General features: G+C 42.3%; 1 protein-coding gene across 2 annotated transcripts in view; it reads left to right on the top strand.

Moving 5' to 3' along the window:
* The window catches only part of HTR7 (5-hydroxytryptamine receptor 7), an 82,411-nt gene extending 61,050 nt beyond the window's left edge, over positions 1–21,361 (top strand). The window contains exons 2-4 of one of the 2 annotated variants that reach the window (XM_039335975.1): positions 7,117–7,218; positions 13,403–14,152; positions 21,132–21,361. In XM_039335975.1, the coding sequence (XP_039191909.1) occupies positions 7,117–7,218; positions 13,403–14,152; positions 21,132–21,174 (895 nt within the window). In that variant the 3' untranslated portion in view covers positions 21,175–21,361. The remainder of the gene's footprint in view (positions 1–7,116; positions 7,219–13,402; positions 14,153–21,131) is intronic. The other variant, XM_039335976.1, reaches the window with a different exon arrangement.
* The last annotated feature ends 257 nt before the right edge of the window (positions 21,362–21,618 follow it).

Genomic DNA, 21,618 nt, shown 5'->3' with positions numbered 1-21,618 from the left:
TCGTTTGGAAACTCCAAACATCATCAGGGCTAAGGAGCCAGTAGACAATGATGACTTAAATGGGTTTTGCCGGCATCTGCAGCCGGCTCATGGACCGCGTCACCGGTCCCGGCCGGTTAATTAGTGTTCCAGATGTTTCTTTATTACTCTCCTTATGCTTCCTTCTATGGTTCTTCCGGATCGTTCCTTCCACTATCTCATTACTGGCATTCATCTCCTCCACCACCCCTTTATCCTTATTTCCTTCCATAGTACTGACCCTCCTCCCCTTTTTGTTTTCATTTTCCACCCTGGGGGCATCTGTTTCTCTCTATCAGTGTTACAAGCTTCCCTGGGCTCACCGATGCTCCCCCACACACACGCTTTTCTCAATCCCTGCTCCACACCCTTTCTTCTCACTCTTCCACTGTCATGAGTAACTTTCATACGGGTGTTGCATATTTGGGGGTCTGTGCCCTCCTCCTCCGTCCTGGCAATCTTCGTGTCGACAGTTCTCCACCGTTCCATTTGTTTGCTGCGTGATCGGGTGCTTACCCCGTCTCTCAATTCATCATCCCCCCTCCTCCCTATCACATGCTCTTCCCCATTGCTGATAGGAACGGTATTCAGGCGGACACCAGGTCTCCAAGTCTCTGCATTCTGATTCCCCGCGTTCTCACTCTCCTCTCCTGTGCTCATCTTTGGAGGAACTTCAAAGTGTTCGTCCCAGGGGGGGCTATATTGTTGGTGGGGGTATTCCTTGTCTGCAGGGAGTCCAGGCAGAACTCCGTGTCTCTCCCTTTCACCGTATGCCTAGGCAATTGAGCCGTGCTTTCGTTCTTCTTCTCCCCCCTACCCACAGCATCAGGCTGCAGACTCCTCATGCTAGATCTTCCACACTTTCCACAGTTGTTGTTAAGTTCCGGGGGTGGGGGTCTATCGTGATGATATTGGGGAAGGGGGAGGTCTTCCATCGGTGGATGATTATGTGTGTTTGACAGAGGTAGCCTCCTCAGACGTTCATTAGAGCGGTATTGGTGTTGATCGGGCGAAACGGGGGTGCCCCTGGATTGTGGAGGGTTGGCCAAAGCTCCATCTATCTGTTCAGGATGGGGGCCAGGTATCTCGTCACGTTTACAGCTGTGCAAGCATTGCTCAGACCGCTTATAATGACTGGCATGGTGTTTAAAATCCCATTTCCTCAATGCTTGTTGCGCTGGATGTAAGTCAATGTGACGATTAACCGCATCTTTGTTGGAATACCACGCCTCTTTCAATAGCCGGCCTCCCTTAGTGGCATCCTCAGACATAACATGAACGTTCACAAAGTCAAACTGGTGGCCATGTTGTGCCATATGCATCCACAATTGAGAATGCTGCTCGCCCCTTCTTATAGCTAACTGATGTTCATGCAAGCGAGATCTTAAACGCTTAGCTGTTTCACCCACATAGTTGCCATCGCAGTTCTTGCAATTGATTTTATAGATTACTGCTGATCTATCCATGGCAGGGAGTGGGTCCTTGGGGCGAACGACTTTGGACCGTAATGTCTGATTGGGTCTGTGGGCCACTTCTATTCCATGGGGGGCCAGCAGTCTGGCTGTTGCTTCCGAGACGTTATTAATATATGGCAAAGAGACACGCATTCTTTGTAATAATGGTTCCTCTCTCTTTTGGTTGTTCCGGGACTGGGGTGTAAGACCGTACTGTCTGATAAACCTCAAAGGATACCCATTACGTTGACAAATCCGGAAAAGGTATTGCCTTTCTTTCTTTTTAAACTCCTCAGTGCTGCAGTGGGAGTCCACACGCTTAAACAATGCTTTAATGCAGCTAGCTTTATGAGATACGGGGTGGTTGCTCCTATAGTGGAGTATTCTGTCCGTGTGGGTGGGTTTACGAAACACCCCTGTAAGTAACGTCCCATCCAACTGGCGGTATATGGACACGTCCAGGAAGGCTAGGTGACCGCCAGTTGGATGAGACGTTACCTACAGGGGTGTTTCGTAAACCCACCCACACGGACAGAATACTCCACTATAGGAGCAACCACCCCATAGCCGGTGAGATTTGAACCGCTGACCTGCTGAACACAGTCAGCTAAAGTGGCCTGCAGTACTGCACTCTAACTGCTGCGCCACCTCAGCTGTTGATCCAAATATGGGAGAGAGAAATCTTTTGCCTTGTATCAGCTCAAACTAGAGCCATCCACAGGCAGCAGTCACAACTGTGACATCATATACATTTCTAAAATTTGGATTGCTAGCAAAGAATTAAGCGAGAACTGGAATAGCTATTTCGAACTCTTTAGCTCTTTTCAATCAGACATACCCTTCTGAGATTCGAACCTGGGCTGTCTGCATGTTAGGCAGCTGTATTAAACCTCTAGGCCACTGGCTCTGTCTCACTTTTGCCAGCAGTGTTAGGGAGGGAAGAAACGGGAGGAGTTATCTAGAATGCTGTATGTTACACCCTGTTGACGGTTAAATACCTGGGAGTATATTTAACTGCCTCAAATGGAAAATTGTATAAAAATAATTATGAATTACTATGGGCAAAAGTGCAAAAGGATTTAAATGACTGGAAAAAACTGCAATTGTCACTGTTGTGGAGAATTTCAGCTGTAAAAATGAATGTTCTACCAAAGTTTTTTTCTTGTTTCAGATGATATATATATCATCTGAAAAAAATCTCCTCCCCCTGAAAAATCTCCTCCCCCTGTCTCTCTCCTGATAGCTAACCGAGTGGGAGAGAGCCTGTGGCTTAGAGGTTATAACAACTGCCTAACATGCAGATAAGCCCAGGTTCGAATCTCAGAAGAGTAAGTCTGGCTGAAGAGAGTTAACGGAACTCGAAATAGCTATACCAGTTCTCTCTTTATTCTTTGTTAGCAACCTAAAAATGTAAAATGATGTCGCAGTTGGCGACTGCTGCTTGTGGATGGCTCTAGATTGAGCTGATACAGGCAAAAGAAAAAGAAAAAGAAAGAAGATTTCTTTCTCCCATATTTGGGCTGACAGGGTGTACATTCAGGGTAAAAATCTCCTCCCCCTGTCTCTCTCCTGATAGCTAACAGAATGGGAGAGAGCCTGTGGCTTAGAGGTTATAACAACTGCCTAACATGCAGATAAGCCCAGGTTTGAATCTCAGAAGAGTAAGTCTGGCTGAAGAGAGTTAACGGAACTCGAAATAGCCATACCAGTTGTAGAAATTACTTTATATAAGCCTGTCTTTAACTTTAGAATGTATTTAGACTCCAAGCTTTATTATTAGGCTTACCTATAAGGATTTTTTTTAAAAAAAAGAAAGGTCTAGTTATAATTTTTCATTAACATCAATTCTTGGGATAGCTCAGCCTTCCACAACTTGGTGGTTTCCAGTTACCTTGATGATGGCTGGGACCTAGAAGATCTAAAATTCAACCAACATTGGATTTGGGGAAGCAAATGATAATTGCAGCTCTGCAAAGCAAGGGACACCCCCCCTCAGGTCATGCTGTGCTGCTTCATTGTGGCTGTGTGTGTGTGTGTGTGTGTGTGTGTGTGTGTGTGTATCTGAAAGAAAATATACTCCCAGCATGTTCACTCAAGTTGTAAAGATCATCTCAGTTGCCTGCTTGTAGCAAGCAGGGAGTTAACATCTGCAAAAGGTATTATGGGTGAATGATCACTTTAATGACAATGGCAAAGACATCATTTCACACTGTCCAGGAGACATCAACAGCAAACCGTTCATGAATATTATCAGGAATATAACACTGATAGACAATACAGAATAATTGACAATATAGTGCTGAAGGAGGAGCCCCTTAGCATGCTGAGGAAGAGCTGAGGATCTTTCAGAATGCTCATGAGGACTATGACATGAAACTGCAAAGACAGAATCACAGTGAGAATATGGTAAGCAAGAAACACGAACATAGGAAAGCCCAGCACAGTAAAAGATGAAATGAACGAATAAAATGAAAATGAATCAATTATGCATTGACATCTTAGGCACCAACAATTTCAAATAGACTGGAATTGGACTTTCACCCAGCAGATCATGTGCTTACTGCTCAAGACAAAAAGGAAGAAATTATTGCTTTCATCATCAGAAAAGACAGTACCGGGTACTGTGCCGTTAATGATCAAACTATGGTAGTAGACCATAGTGATTAAGATACCAAATTCCAAAGGCGAAGACAGTGGATTCTACTCCCTCCTGAGCCATGAAAGCCAGTTGGGTGACCTGGGGCCAGTTACTCTCTCTCTCAGCCCAACCTACCTCACAGGGTTGTTGTTGAGAAATTAGGAGGAGGAAGGAGTTGCCATTTAATATGACTATTTCCCAGACTTATGCTTCAGGCACTCAGTCAAAGGAGAGGAGGTTGATGATTTTTATGGTAAAGTTCAATCAGAGGTGAAAGAAGGGCAAGGAAGAAGTGCTGCTTGTGGTTGGAGACTGTAATGCCTAAATAGGAACTAGTAAGATGGAAAATGTAGTTAGACTGAATTCTATAAGAAACCAAAATTAAGTGGAGAACAACTTATTAGGTTCTGGGGCCCCATTTTTTATTCATTACTAACACTATTTTCAAGAAACTAAGTGAGCTGTGGTGAAGCGGTGGTTAGAATGCAGTACTGCAGGCTAATTCACTGTTCACTGTCAGCAGTTCGATCCTGACCGGCCCAAGATTGACTCAGCCTTTCAAGGTTTGGTAAAATGAGGACTCAAATTGTTGGGGCCAATATGCTGACTCTGTAAACCACTTAAAGAGGGCTGTAAAGCACTGTGAAGGGGTATATAAGTTTAAGTGCTATTGCTATTGCTATCACTAAGTGATGCCTATATACATGGATATCACCAAATGGATTACCAGGAATCAAATAATATGTTATTGGGAGAAGGACATAGAAGAACTCTATTATAACAGCTGAAATGCGAGCCAAAGCTGACTGAGGAATAGACCACATACTGTCTTTGAGCATATGTACCATCCTCAAGGCAAACATAGGGCATCACTTTGAAGTTCTGAAATTCATTGATAGAAACCAGAGGAACCGTAGAATGAAATCAGGTAAGTTGTTAAGAATGAATGTGAAAAGAGACTGCCAGAGACCAAAAAACAGAAGAAAACAAATTGGATGTCAGAACAAATAATGGAAGACAAAAGGATAAGCCAACATCAAGGAAAACAAAGATTTCTCAAAGAAGCAACAACAACAAAAATCAGCTGTTACAAGAGTCACATACTACAATAATATCTACAAAGACATCAAAGGAGACAAGAGCAGGGCTGGTTCATGCTTTATACCTGTTGGCATTCATCATTTTTCATCTCTTAACCAACAGTGAAACTGAGAAAACATGATTACAAAGGAAAGTCTTGTTTCTAAAGCAATCAAAAAGGGCCTGAGGGTATTGTGAGAATTGTAGCAATTAGGGGATACCATTGTCATTGCACAAGATTGAGGCAACAGTACTAGAGGCAGAACGAAAAATTGCTGGGAGTTTAAGATGGTTGGATGATTTTGGCAGCAAAAAGAAACTCAGCTACTTCTGTGGAAACCTTATTAATTTGTGTAACCATTTAATTATTGGAATGACCTTTTCAATAGTAGCATTTCCACAAAAGACTGGCTTTTTTTTCTGATGCAATTAAAAAAAAAAAAGATAAGGATGCCCTTGTATTTAATTTGACTTCTGGTAACAGTTACCAGGTAACTGCTTCCATGTAATTTTCTTGATAATTATTTTATTCTTAGACCATTCTAGAAGTTACTTGTTCCTAAAGAGCATAATAAATCGCATTTAATATCAGGAATAATGTTGGTGTTTTTTTTCCTTTTGGTAGGAAAATGGTGATTTAAAAATCTTGTAGTGCATTTTATCTAACATATAAAAAACACATGACTACTGCTTGTCCTTTTTTTTTTTAAAATGTAAACTAACCAAGCCATGAAAGAAATAGGGCTTGAAAATGCGCGCGCGCGCACACACACACACACACAAACACAAAAACATATACCCAACCCCATTATATTCATTTGTGAAATGAAAATGTTTAGCTACATTTCAGACTGATATTTTAAATATCAAAGGTGAATATTTTCATAGATTAATCTATTTAGTTAAGCCAGTTTAGTTAAGCCAGTTTGACAGTTGCAATAAACAGAATTGTGAGATATACAATCATTAATCAATAATTTGACAGTTGCAATAAACAGAAATGTGAGATATACAATCATTAATCAATAAGTAAATGCACAGAGTTGAGAGGAATGGCATCAAAAATGTTTTGGGTGAAATCTGAATTTCCTATGAAATCTGAACACCGGTCATCTAGCATCTGGAGGAGCTCAGCTTTCCTATTCTCATTCGAAAGAAATGTATGAAACGTTTTGAAGAAAAAGCCGAGAGATCAACACAAGTCAAGATAAACAAAGATGCTCTGTTCTGAAGTGTAGTGAGACTAACAGAGGCTAAATTAAAAGTGATAATTCTGACTACTGAGTCAGAATTAAGGGGCTGTTGACTGCATTCTCAAAAGCTCCAATCAGAAATAAATAATGTACCCATATTAGCAGGTTTTTCACAGTTCTTGTACATTGCTTTTGTTTTCAACTGATAGGTAATGTTGCCTGCTTTAAGTTTGTATTTCAATGTAGCTGAGTACTATGATACATGACATTCAATATGCTGACTCTTTATAATCTAAAGAGCATTAATACTATGCTAATCAGATAATCATTTGAATTATTAAGAATAAATGAGCTCTCCTCCCCGCTTTGCTTTTGGGGAAAATGCTCTAATCTGAACTTATATTTATATTAGAGAAGGATGAAATAATTCAGAAACAAGTTAAACCTATGACTGACCAAGATCAATAAAACTAAATTTAATTTCTAAGCCACAGGACAGAAAGTTGGGCGTGGTGTCAAACTGTCCTCTGCCTGCTGCTGATAAACTCCAGACACAGAAGGAAGAAGTGGGCAGCAAACTTTAATGCAAAGAAAAAGTTAGCACTGGGAGTGAACCGCTCCCAGTGCTTTACATAGATGTGCCCTGCCCACCAACCCCATCCCAATCAGCAAGCCAGCATCTGGTCCATATGGGTAAAAAGCATAGTTCAATGTCTGCTTTTCCTCCCTCCAGACGCACCCACGCAACCTCCGCTGTTCCAGCTGTTCTCTCAGGCAACCAGGCAGCACTCTGCCTCCTTCCCCCTGCATCCAGCGGGAGGGAGAGGCAGCCAAGGTGAGGCATAATCCCCCCCTCGTCTGGCTGGCTTAGTTCAAATGCCCAGCCGGTGGTGGGGATGTCTCCGGCGTCCGTTTCCTTGGAGGGAGGCACCCGCGGCGTCTGTGGCCATGCCGACTCCCAGCTGCTGGCCGGGAGCCGGGCTGACTCCCAGCTGATTCCCAGGAGCCGGGCCGACACGCTGAGGCTGGGCCGACTCCCAGCCGATCTTCGGGAGTTGGGTGGCACATGGCATTTCCACCGACTCCCAGCTGACGTGCACACGCTGGGCCGACTCTCAGCTGGCTGTCGGGAGCCGGGTGGTGTGCAGCAGCCCTGCCGGTTCCCCACCAATGTCTGGATGCCGACCCGACTCCCAGCTGACTGTCGGGAGTCGGGCGGTGCTCATGGTCCCCATGCGGACGTTGGCCAGCTGCTGCTTGTGTCCTCCCCATCTCCCGGCTCATGGCAAGCACAGGGGCTTGACACGTGGGTTGAATCTAGATTAGTGCTGGTTTTAGGATGAGGCATTAATTACTGAAATCATTGGTTCAAATCTTTGCTGAATTGGGATCCTCTTTGCACCAGAATTAGATGAATATTGGTGGTGCAGTGATTAGAATGCAGTATTGCAGACTTGCTCTGCCCACTGCCAGCAGTTCGAACCTGACTGGCTCAAGGTTGACTTAGCCTTCCATCCTTCCGAAGTCAGTAAAATGACCCAGATTGTTGGGGGCAATATGCTGACTCTATAAACCACCCAGAGAGCAGTTGTAAAGCACTATGAAGTGGTATATAAATCTGTAGTATATAAGGAATAGCCAACACTCCAGAAGACAGGCTTAAGATACAGGAGGATCTGGACTTGAACACTGGGTGCTATCTAACAAAATGAAATTCAATGGTGAAAAAAGCAAGGTTCTACATTTAGGAAAAAAAAAAAATGTTCAGGTATAGTATAGGGGGTACCTTGCTCAATAGTAGTAACTGTGAGAGGGACCTCGAAGTCCTAGTGGACAATCACTTAAATATGAGCCAGCAGTGGGCTGCATTAACAGAGGGATAGAATCAAGATCATGTGAAGTATTAATACCACTCTACAATGCCTTGATAAGGCCACACTTGGAATACTGCATCCAGTTTTGGTCACCACAATGTAAAAAAGAAGTTGAGACTCTACAAAGAGTACAGAGAAGAGCAACAAAGATGATTAGGGGACTGGAGGCTAAAACATTATAAGGAATGGTTGCTGGAATTGGGTATGTCTAGTTTAATGAAGAGAAGGACGAGGGGGGACATGATAGCAGTGTTCCAATATCTCAGGGGCTGCCACAAAGAAGAGGGAGTCAAACTATATTCCAAGGCGCCTGAAGGCAGGATGAGAAGCAATGGATGAAAACTAATTAAGGAGAGAAGCAACCTAGAACTAAGGAGAAACTTCCTGACAGTTAAGAACAATTAACCAGTGGAACAACCTGCCTCCAGAAGCAGTGAATGCTCCAACAGTGGAAGTTTTTAAGAAGAGACTGGACAGCCATTTGTCTGAAATGGTATAGGGTTTCCTGCCTGAGCTGGAAACCCTATACCATTTGGATAGATGAACTCCAAGGTCCCTTCTAACATTATTATTATTATTATTATTATTATTATTATTATTATTATTATTATTATTATTATTATTATTATGTCTAAGTGCTACTATATTGGGATAGATGGCAAAATGGAAAACAGTTAAAAGAAATTCTTAGGTAGCAAGAAAGGATGACCAGAATCCATGACTGATGATGAAGTCATAGGGTATTGAATGCTATCTGATGATAATCTGTTGTAATGAGCAGAAGGAATGACCTTGAGGGACAGGAGGAAGACCACAATCACATAAAAGAAACCTGTGTCTGGGGCAAAAATATAATATGAGAAAATATCTCGGAGGAAGCCCTCTCCAGTTCTCACAAAGATAAAAGGAATATCCTGTTATAAGATAATAAACCTCAGCTAACCCCCAAGAAAGCAGAACTCTTGAAACTGGCATTGTCTCAAAAGGAAACTTTTATTAGGGGTTAGTGACAGTAGGGAAGTCAAGGTGAGATCTGGGGAAAATCCTGCTTGAACAGTATAATTAAACCAGCAATATTCTTCCTCCCACCAAAGTCCTAATGTCCATTTGAAATCCAGCCAATCCACAGGTGGCACAATGAGCGGTTAATTGGTACAGTTGGCGTGCATCTCAAGGTCTCCAGCTTTCGTTTCTCTGTAATGGTGTCCTTTCTCAAGTGGATAGAGGTGGTAGAAGGAAAGCAGAAAGCAAAAGTTATCCCAAGCGAAAGCAAATATCCCCTGTCCCCCAGCTAAATGGCAGGGGGAGCAAAGCAAATATATATATATATATATATATATATATATATATATATATATATATATATATATATATATATATATATATATATCGAAGGGAGACAATAAGGATTTGGGGACCTGACACATAGTATTATTTCATGACTTTGGTTTCCTAGTCTGGTTTACCTTGGGGAGTTGACATCTACGCACTCACTCACTCTTGGCTCTGGATAGGGTGGTGGTAGCCTCTGTTTCTACTTTCTACTCTTCCTGCTGGGCATCATTGTTTGCCTGAGCTCATAATATATGCTATAAATTCAGTCCAGCTTGGGAATCATCTCACAATGGGTTGATGTGCAGGACTTAAATTTATCCTTTGATCAGCCTTGCGTACATTCCAACAGTTATGAACTGTTAAGCATGCTATGTACTGAAAGCACTATAGAAATGTTTCATTATGGAACATTAATTATTAGTGTTATGATGATTGCGAAGAATTAATAACATATATTTCTCAAAAGATGGCACATAAATGTATAGTGTTGTGATTGTGAAATAACCATTATACAATGTCTGTTTTATCTCTCTACAACAGCAGTTCTCAACCTGTGGGTCACGACCCTTTCACAGGGGTCGCCTAAGACACATATTTCCGATGGTCTTAGGCAGGGCTTGTCAACCGCCTTCTCTCCCCCCTCCACTCCACCTCACTTGTTTGTGGAAAATATGCTGCTTGGCGGCAGTTTGCATGAACTCTACCAAATGTGCCCTGCAGGGGGCGCATGAAGAATGCAGGCACAGAGCAAGGCCCGCCCTCCCCAGAGACTCATGGTGCAGCAACCGGATTGATGACTTCTCGTGCACGCAGGTCAGCGAAGGGAGGGCCGCCGCAGCACCCATCAGCTGGTGATCCCCGAACTTGCGCTTGTCAGCCGGGAGGTCTGGCAATGGCCGCTGGTCTCCTTCGCCACCCCGCCCATCCTCGACTCCTCCTCCGCCTGTTCATGTCGAGCCCACCAGGGCTTGACAGGGAGAGAGAGAGGGAAGGAGGAAGGGATTCCTCCTCCTCTCCTAAGCTTCAAAGCACGATCAGCTTCCCAAGGGTGCCACAATCCTCACAAAAGCGGGGAAGAAGCAAAGGGGGTGAGAAAGCTTGTGGCGGGCTCGAAGGAGCACCTGTCAGCGTTGGTGACGAGAAATTCCTCACAAACCCAGGGAAGGGGTGGAGAAAAGGAGCCCGTTTGGGAGGAAACCACCACCTTCTTCTCCTTGGCTTTGTGCTCTTCTGTTTCTTGGCAGCTGGGCTGGCAAGCCTCTCCTGGCTGGAACTTCCTCTCCTTCCCTCCCTCTTGGTCTCTTCCTCCTTCTCTCCTTCTCCCATTGTCCCTTCCTTCCTTCCTTCCTTCCTTCGCTTCCCTCTTTGTCCCTCCTACCCTCCCTCTCTCCCCTTGTCCCTTCCTTCCTTCCTTTCCTTCACCTCCCTCTTTGTCCCTCCTTCCCTCCCTCTTTCCCCTTGTCCCTTTCATCTTCCCTCTTGTCCAGGATTGGGGCGAACCTCTACAGCTGATCCATGCTTTTACAGAGCAGCCAAGAAGCAGGTCAGCTGTAGCAGCTCTCCTTGGCTCCTGCCCAGCAAACTTGCTCGAGCTTTGCTAGAAAATATGCTGCTTGCTAATTTAGCAGAAGCACGAATCAGCTGTAGCCCGGCGCTGATCCTGGGCTTCTGCTAACTTAGCAAGCGGCTTGTTTTCTGGCGAAGCTGAGCAAGTGAGCTGGGCAGAGCTCTCCTCTGCCTGTGGCAGCCTGTCCCCCTCCCCTTGTCCCTTCCTGGGTATGGAGGGGGGGAGGAAGGAAGGGACGAAGAGGGAGGGAAGTAAGGGACAATGAGAGAGGGAAGGAAGGAAGGAACAATGGAAGGGAGGGAGGGAAGGAAGGAAGGGACAAAGAGGGAAGGAAGGAAGGGAGGGAGGGAGGGACTAAGAGGGAGGGGAAGGAAAGGAAGGAAAGAAGGAAGGGACAATGAGAGAGAGGGAGGGAAGGAGGAAGAGACTAAGGGAGGTGAAGGAAAGGAAGAAAAGAAGGAAGGAAGGGACAATGGGAGAGAAGGAAGAGAAGGAAGGCAGGCACCCACCCCAGTCCCATCCCAGAGACCCACAGATTCCCCTCCACAGGCACTCTGCAACCTGAGTGATCAGCTGGCCATGCTCCCTGGCCATTGATCACATGACCCTGGGACACTGTGAACGTCATAAGTATGAATCAGTTGTCAAGCATCCGAATGTAAATCATATGACCCTGGGGATGCTGCAACAATCATAAGTGTGAAAAATGATCATAATTCACTTTTTCAATACTGTTGTAACTTCAAACAGTCACTAAGTGAATTGTTGTAAGTTGAGGACTACCTATACTTTCCCATTTTTTCCTCGTTTTTTTGGGTCAAGTTTTTGATACCCCCCCCCCGGCCAGCTGGATGGGGGGTTGGGGGTCACCATAACATGAGGAACTGTATTAAAGGGTCACGGCATTAGGAAGGTTGAGAACCACTGCTCTACAAGAAGTTTGGTGTAAGCAGTTTATAGCTATTTTAAGGAAATGGTATGGAGACAATGCCAGGATTCCCCAGCAATAGGACAGAATGCTTTCTTATAACTGTCAATTTCCGTTCCAACCACCACAACTTTGACAATGACTGGGAGTATCTAGGATCTCGGTAGGAATTTTCCAGGTTACTAAGGAAGAAGAAAAAGAGACTTGGACGTGTTACTTGCAGACCAGTTTTCTGCTACTGAAATACTGCCCATTGCTATATTGGCTATGGAAGTAAGCCAAAAGTCATTCATAAGTTGAAAGAAGATAACACAATCAGATGCAGATTGGGGAGAAAATTGGGGCTTTTAAGAGCATGTTCTGGTCACCCTCATGATGGACACAAAAAAGCACAAACCTTCATTTACCAGAAAGCAAACTGGGAGAGGGACAGATTGCTGTTATTCCTGTTTGCTCACTACAATATTATCTTTTTCTTTTTCTTTTCCTTTTCCTTTATGGTAGGAGGGAGAAAGAGTTGAGCCCAGTATCATGAAGTGGTATATACTGTAAGTCTAAGTGCCATTGCTATATTATGAGCCATGGTGGTGCACTGGTTAGAATGCAATATTGCAGGCTAATTCTGCTGACTGCCAGCAGTTTGATTCCCACCGGCTCAAGGTGGACTCAGCCTTTCATCCTTCTGAGGTCAGTAAAATGAGGACCCAGATTGTTGGGGGCAATAGGCTGACTCTGTAAACTGCTCAGAAAGGGTTGTAAAGCACTGTGAAGCAGTATATAAGTCTAAGAAGTGCTATTGCAATTTTCTAACAAGGCACAGAGCTGCAGCTATTCCCCAGTTTTAGTTTCTGGAGATATGTATGTGGCTGATGTAAGCATGCTTGTAAATAAACATTGTATCAGCTTTGACCATTTAAAAAACAATCATGCAAAGCAGGGCATCTGGTGGGTGCCAAATTGCTCACTCCAGAAATATTGTTAGAGCTTGGAATCCATGTTGGCCATGGCATAATTTAGTACTCTCTGCGGAGCACTCAGTTCCTTCTACATTTGTATTTGGGGAACATCAGGCTGAAGAATAGAATTCCTGTTAGGCAGTTTATACTCCATAGTCTGATAATTTAGAAATTGTGTGTTTAAAGAAGTGGGCTAATTTGAAACACAGATGTTTGTGTGTGCGTGTGCATGGGAAAGAGCTTTACTAGTTGATCAAATCATGATTTGTCCAGTTCACCATGTGGGGCATAAATGGTTCTAGTCAACAAACTGACAAGGAACATAGACTAACTCTTGGTGTTTGTTTTTATCTTTCTAGGTATCTTGGCATAACTAGACCCCTCACCTATCCTGTAAGACAAAATGGAAAGTGTATGGCTAAAATGATTCTTTGCGTGTGGCTGCTGTCTGCTTCCATTAGTTTGCCCCCGCTGTTTGGATGGGCTCAGAATATTAATGACAACAAAGTCTGTTTAATCAGCCAAGATTTTGGCTACACAATTTATTCTACTGCTGTTGCGTTTTACATCCCCATGTCAGTGATGCTGTTCATGTACTATCAGATCTACAAAGCTGCCAAGAAAAGTGCAGCCAAACACAAATTTGCTGGTTTCCCAAGACCCAACGAACGTGAAGGGATGGTTTCAGCAAACGGCGTAATGAAACTGCACAAGGAATCTGAAGAGTGTGCCAATTTTTCACGTCTGCTTAAGCATGAACGGAAGAACATTTCTATCTTCAAAAGGGAGCAAAAAGCAGCCACTACCCTGGGAATAATTGTAGGGGCCTTTACTGTATGCTGGCTGCCATTTTTCATACTTTCTACCGCTAGACCCTTCATCTGTGGGACCTCTTGCAGTTGCATCCCTTTGTGGGTTGAAAGGACATTTCTCTGGTTCGGCTATGCCAACTCTTTGATTAACCCATTTATATATGCCTTCTTCAATCGGGACCTGAGAACCACCTACCGCAATCTGCTGCAATGTAGATATAGGAACATCAACCGTAAACTCTCGGCCGCAGGCATGCATGAGGCCCTGAAGCTTGCTGAAAAGCCAGAGTTTATTCTGTAAGGTCATTTCCCATTTTATTACACTTACTTGCAGGTTTCCTTATAGACTTTTCATTCCACATAAAACCAAGTATAGATCAAACAGTCTAAAAATGGATTGCTAGACATTTCTTGATTTATGGGACCACTGAGTGGTGGAAACACCAAAAAGGGTCTTATGTTTGGAGAAGTTATGGGGAAAAGTGAAGGGCATCCTATTTGTCAAAATCAGTAAGAAAGCAAAATGGTCACTAGGCCACTGCATATCTGTAAGATCCAGATTACTTTGTCTGCTAGGGAATACTATCAGAAGAGACACATTAGGGTACAAAACAAGAGCACAACAGATTGTTGAATGCTCCCAGATGGTATCCCAGTTCGGGTAACCCAAGTGGCCTCAATGCAGAGAGCCATGGAGATGGCCTTGAGGGAAATAGAGGTCATTGCAAAAACAAAAAGGGTAGAAGCATTGCTTGAGTTCTTGGAAAGGAAACAGTATTAGAAAAAGACTGAGGCTGGCCCCTCCTTGACTCACTGGGATATCAGAATGAGGGGAGAAAAGAAATCAGTCTTGCAAGATTAAAGCTTGCAATAAAGCTTCATTCTAGTCTTAATTTCCTATCTATGGTACTGTGAGGTATTATGATAGACCCTGAGGGGACACTGTTGTGGAACACTAATGAATTAGTAAATAGATATTTAGATTCCAAAATTATTGATGTGGCTTTTACTTTATAAAGCTAATTGAAAGAGGTTGCATGGATAGAGGTAGACCTTCTCACCTTTGAAGACTTGTAGCACCAAACAAAACCCAAAGGTCAGGCAAACAGAGGTGTAGTGCTTGAACTTTGGAATTAGATAATAATATTGTTTGACAGGGGCTCTTCTAGGTGCCCTCTTCTGTCAGTAAAACCAACAGTGAAAGCAGTGGGATAATGATAGGAGCAACATTAGTGAAAAACAGAATCAGATTGAACATGGTCTAGAGCAGGGGTCTTCAAACTTGGCCCTTTTATGACTTGTGGACTCCAGCTTCCAGAATTCCTTAGCCAGCGTGCCTGGCTGAGGAATTCTGGGAGTTGAAGTCCACAAGTCATAAAAGGGCCAAGTTTGAAGACCCCTGCTCTAGAGCCTATTTTAAGGTCAAATCTGTTGCTCTCATTGTAGTGAACACATCATTTTTTCTAGGCACTCTGTTGTCTGCACTGAGTTGTCCAACAATGTTTAAAAGCCTATTGAATTTTAGACACCAGGAGGAAGACATAAACTACTCAGCAATCTATTGTAATTAATTTATATAACACTTAGTAGATCCAACTGGACTCTAAAGTTTATACTGAGGTGGTAGAAGCTTCATTCTTGCTCTTCCTGGCTTGGCTACAAGACTGGCTGAGTAGTAACAGATATTAGTAAATTATTCTGTGTAACATCATGTGATTTCCTTCATATTCAAAGATATAGTACCAAGATTTCAGTACAAGGAAAGAACTCTCCTTTCAAAGAAATCCCTTCTGGTTTTTCATAATTTCTGTCTAGTTTCCAATATTCCACTCTTGGCAGTGCTTGGCATGTTTTAAGCCCTGGGAATCCTTGTTCTCTTGTGTTCTCATGTATGATAACTATTTTGCATGAGATTCTTTTATATCCCTTTGGAGGGGTAATGATTTCAGTGATGCTGGGAAATTGTTATCTTGTGGTGTTCTTAGAGTTTCAACTTCTCCCTCATTCTGTTTATCATATATATCAGGGCTTTTCAATCTTTTCACCCATTGTACCACTTTTAGGATATGGCAACATCCAAGTACCACCCGTTGCCTAGCAAGGTGTCAAAAGTTTGATGACCAAAAAAAAAAAAAGGAAAATAATAAAGTGCATGTAGTCCTCGACTTACAACAGTTTGCTTAGTGACTGTTTGAAGTTACAATAGCACTGAAAAAAGTGCCCCCCCAAGGCACAGCCAAGCAAGACACCTGCCTGTGGCACTCTAACTCATGTCCGAGGTTTTCATTGTTGTGAACATTTCTGTAGAGGATTGGCAGCAGAGGTGGGCTGGGGATGTTTGGTTTTTATTCCCCCCCATCTGCTGGGTGGTTGCAGCAGGTTTTGGTCACTTTACATGACCCTGGGACACTGTGACCATCATAAATATGAATCAGTTGCCAAGCATCTGAATTTAAATCACAAGAACCTGGAGATGCTGCAACATTCCAGCTGATCGGTGCTTCTTCTGGGCTCAGCGGAAGGGCCAGGATCAGCATCGAGCTCCAGCTGGAGCTGGGCCCTGATTCTGGCACTTCCACTGAGCCCTGACAGCCCCAAAGAAGCGCTGATCCTGGCGCTTCCGCTGAGCCCTGACAGCCCTTCAGCTCCAGCCATCCTCACTCAGGCTTGTGCAGTGCTGCCACCAGTTCAGCTCATTCCCCTCCCCCGCTACCACTTTTCTAGGATGGTCGCATACCGCCTGCCAGGTGCCAATGTACCACAGGTGGTACCCGTACCACTGGTTGAAAAGCCTTGATATATATCACCTGTCTTCAGAATGTTGCAGGAAGACTGCTGATTGGGATTAATCATTACGAATAGGGCTGCACCATTTCTGGGATTTGAAGGAGAAAACATGCTTCAGGGAGTATTGGGCACTCACATAGCTACTCCTAAAATCAGTTATGTTTTTTCAGAGAATTGTGGATTTGCCATTCATAGCTGCTACAGTATCCATGAAAAGAATCAAAGAGTTGTCCTTGACTGGTATGGGTGCCCTTGTAAATGTTCTGGAGAACTTTTCCCCTTCAGATCCAAAGCATTGCAGGGTCTTAATATAAAGCGTAAGACTTTTTGATTAAAACAGCTTCAGTGACTTGTGCTTTTTCCAGACACAATTCAAAGTGATGATTGTGCTAAATAAAACCCTTTGTGACTTGGAAGACTTGGAAGATGGGAGAGTTTAAGGGAAGAGCCCTCTCTTAATTCTGCCATTCCTAGAGAAGGTCTTGTATGAATGGAGAATTGGCCTTCAGGCTGGCAACTTTCAGTCCATGTTCTCTTGTATTCTCTTTCTGCTGACATGCCAAAAACTTTTCATTCATTCAGTATATAGGCTGGTTTGCTGCTGAGTTGGATTGATGCTATCTTTTTAATAATAACTTTTAATCGGCTTCCATTTTTTGAAAACCATTTCAAAAACGTTTGTGAGAAAGCTTGAGTAAAAATAAATAAACAATAAGTGAATTACATAATTTTTAAAAAATGTTTCACGGTATGTCATGGTTAATTAATTTTTTTAATGATTGCCTACATTTCCCAGATTTCAAGCAGCCAGATGATGGTGAATGATCTGTTAAAATAAGTGGGTTCCCCCCCCCCATTTAATTCATTCTCTAGGACTATTTTAACCTGCAGAAGTCGAGCCTGATGTATATTCAGAAAACAGAAGCACTTCCAGACAAAAACAATGTTTTGAAAATCCTAACTTCCAAATAAAACCCCTCCATTATTTGCTTGGGACTGTTCTCAAATATTTGGGCTAAAATTAACAGCTTTAGGAATTCCCAGTCCTGCAGACCTAACTTCTGATGTAATAGGAACCATGCCTGCTTCTCAGGTAGCAAATTAAGATGGCATTCACACTTCACACGAAGCCGTAATTCTTGAACACAACTTCACTTATAAATTATACTTACAATCCACAGAGATTAACTTCAAGTATTACATTGGAGCCCAAAGTACATTATGCCTTAGCACCAATATATAAACAAAAAGAAGACTGAAAAACACGAGAGTAATGTGTCACGGTGCTCATTAATTTGGAATCACTGAAGGGCTGGCAAATCAATAAGATTAGCTTTGTGGTTTGAGATTCCAGAAAAGCCTTTTGACAAATGCAAAAACTTGCCCAGAGATTTCTCTCCTTTTTTTATTTCAGAGTTTCTGGTCCTCATTTTGTGTAGGATCACAATTGGTGTATCCTCTAACGCTGGGAGTTTTGTTTAGCAGTTAATGGTGGATAGGGCTTGACTGAGCCTGGCCAATATTTAAGGAATAAATTCTTTTCTGCTATTGGTGCGGAAAAACAGTTTTTGAGACCTATTCTGGTGTTTGTTTGAGATGTTCTTGGCTGATCTTTCTTGGATAATTTTGTGGGAAAGTTGATCATTGAGCTTCTTTTACACCATTATTTTTTCTTAAATAAAGAATGCTCTTCTTCCTTCCTTCCTCATTGAGGCAGGGAAAAAAATCAAGCAAAAGTAATATAAAAGGCAAAAAGGTAGACAATGTCAGGAATAAATGGAGGAGCTGAAAGGGACACATTTACTGAAGAAGTTTGACCTCAGAATAATGAGCCAATTCACCCCAATCTACTCCCACACAAAACCAGCAATAAAAAGTGCAAAGTCCTAAGAACTCAATTTCTTGGCCACCATTTGAAAACAATTTTTCTCTCTCCTCCATGGTTGAATCTTGCATTCCCAGAAAGAAATCCAGTGTTTGTGAACGCTGTATTTGCTTTCTCCTTGGACAACCTGCCCCATCCTAAAACCTCAGTGTGGAGAAATGTTTCCAAGAGGGAACTGATGGCATTTACTATATTCTCCGGATCTGCTGCAATAAAACACTTTATTGGGCTTGCTAGGCAGCACCACCACAAACTGAAAACTTGTTTCTTCTTTTGGTTTTATGGAAGGGTGGGAATTTGGTGGGGAGAGGCATTCAGCTGAACAACTGGCAGACTAGAAAGATTATGTGCTGGTCTTCTTCATCCTCTGCAACATCAATTAGCTTAGACAAAGTCATGATTGGCTAAAGGTGCTTTCGAGTGCTTTCCAGTTAAATGCTAAATACATTTGGGGATCTGTAGATGGTGAAGATGATGTGGGAAAATGTAGGTTGAAATGCATTGGGAAAGGTGAACAGGAAGAGTTTATAAATCTGCATTTTACTTGTTTGGAGGACCTTTTAATAATGTTATCTAAACTAGCTGAAAAACATCAAACTTTTGAAAAGCAGGCATTCACTGATCTCATATTTATTCAAAGTATCAAAATACCTAAAAAGTCACTCAGTTTTATTAATGTTATAGTGAATGAAACTTTTTAAAGAGATAATGGAATGGTTTTCTCTCTTGAGGATCTATCTGTGGTGTTCTTTATATTGACCACAAATATACATCATGCTCAACCATGCTTCCTATTCTGGGTGCTTTCTAGTTTTGTAAACTTTCAGCTTTCATAATTCTTATCAACAGCTACACTGGTTAGAGAATTTGGGTAACTGAAGTCTTATCTTTCTAAACAGTATCTTAATCGGAATGGATGTACAATGTTAGTGCCAAAGAACAAGGAAGAGCAAACATCAAGTTTATGATTTCTCCTTTACTCACATAACCATGGTTTATATGAAAAAAACCTGTGTTTCATGATAATCACAATTTGTAGAAAACATGTTCTTTTTTTCTTCTGTTCAATTGTGTCCAGTTTTTGGAGATCACCTGAACCAGTTTCTGCAGTTTCTTGGCAGTTGCCTCCATCCAAGGCTGAGAGAAAGTGACTGGCCCAAGGTTAACTAGCTGGCTTTGTGCCTAAGATGGGACAAGAATATACGGTCTCCTGCTTTCTAACCACTGCACCCAATCTATGCTCTTGTTAAGCCGAAGAAAATGTATATTTTTTATTATTATTTCTGTTACTTTTTGAATATGATTTGTAATACCTTTCATAATGGAAAGATGATTATAATAGTGGGCAGAGATAGGCAACACGTCTTGCATTCTAAACATTTCAAGTTAAAAACAGATGGTTCTGACCATTACAGAGATGTTTTGATCATAACCATGTGAAGCCCCACTTTTTTTATATGTGCATCAACACAGACATGGGCAAAGGGATGGTGCTTTGCTTACATGATTGTAATCTTGATTTTATTGAACCCTTCTGCAGAAGCCAGTGGAGTCAACATTTCCTAAGTCCAGGTACACAACTTTTCATGGAAAAACTTTTCTTTTTGACTAAACTGCCAGAGTAAACTGCTGTACCATAATTTTTTCCCCCTTCTGGCTTTCCCACCCAACTATTCCTCTCCAGTTTGAAATATTTTTTTTTTAAAAAATATGTTTTAAAAAATTGAATATTTTGGTGAACTTCTCTTGGTGAATGCTGGATTCTTGCAATTTCCTTAATTATGAAATGTCTAAGAATATCCTGTCTCTTATCCTGATCATAGATTAGCATCCTGTCTAGTTCTTCAGTTCCATGAGCTTCTTTTCATTTGGAGTAATGGAGGTAGCTGAACTCTTCCCAAAGTTTTTCTCCAAAGTACAGCATGAAACCTACCTAGTGGCTGATTATGTGATGGCACATCCAGCAGGCCATCTACCTGTAAGAAACATGGAGAAAAAAACAGCCATTATAAAAGAGACATTTCAACCTAGGGCAGGAAATAAGTGTGAGAAGGAGTCTCAGAGTAACTCTGCCTTAATTAAGCTAGGTATAAATTTATCTGAGGAACTGCTTTAGCAGTCTTTCAAAATTCTGTTACATTGCCCTACTACCAGAAAATATCTTTACAGAAATCCAATTATTATTTCTTTAGTTTGCCATACTCACAGGCCTTGACAGTAAAACACAGTTGCCCTCTGAATAAGGAAATGGTGTCATGATCCACTATTAGCTTCATCCAGAAGAAACCAAGCCAACAACAAATATTGACACTTACATCGTGATGTCATCATGCAAATGATGTAGTTATGCAATTATTTGTGATCTAAGTATGTAATTCACATCATTTGAATCATGTTATTTCTTTCCACTGCCCTCCTCTGTAGAGATCCATGTCAGCAGCACACCTGATTTCATCTGGTATGGGAATCTTGCTGGGCATCATGCAAGGTTCAGCCACCCTGAATTGAAAATATGTAAGGGGGAAATCCACCATTTTAGTGGATAGTTGAAAAGTTGAACTTATGTAGAGTCTGAATGTTTGTGATTTTTTTTTAACAAAACAGGAGGAACTCTGATTATTCAAGAAGGAAGAGACACGACTTATGATTGAATGCTGATGGGGCCATCGTATATGGACAAGGAACTGTGAATCAGTGGAAATTACTGCAAATCCAGGCATTGAAGAAAACCTGTAGGGCGAATGAAATGTTCCTTGTCTACTTTGCAAGGGAATTTTGTAAAGGAAGTTTATGAACTTGGTATACAGTATTAAATGTAATCCTGCTAAATGTAATCCTGCCTTTTCCCTGTTTTGTTTTCCTTAGAAGGACAAATGCTAGCTGTGCATAAATAAGCCCCTTTTTATTTATTTCATAAAGCAAATAATATTAGCAATAAGTAGTTTGGCCTATAGGAGGAATGGCAGACGATCAGCTCTTTGACTTCCTCTGAGGAACGCCCAACTTTGTTCCATCAGTTCTTTGACTTGAACAAAGGTCCTTCGGTAAATTGTCCTCAGATCCAGCAGTCTCCACTGGGGGGTAAGGGGCA

The sequence above is a fragment of the Crotalus tigris genome, unplaced genomic scaffold (assembly GCF_016545835.1).
Source record: "Crotalus tigris isolate CLP2741 ecotype Arizona unplaced genomic scaffold, ASM1654583v1 scf7180000017663.5292952, whole genome shotgun sequence".
In the NCBI taxonomy this organism is placed as follows: domain Eukaryota; kingdom Metazoa; phylum Chordata; class Lepidosauria; order Squamata; family Viperidae; genus Crotalus; species Crotalus tigris.
The sequence above is the reverse complement of the archived record's forward strand: the minus strand, read 5'-3'. Positions and strand labels throughout refer to the sequence as shown.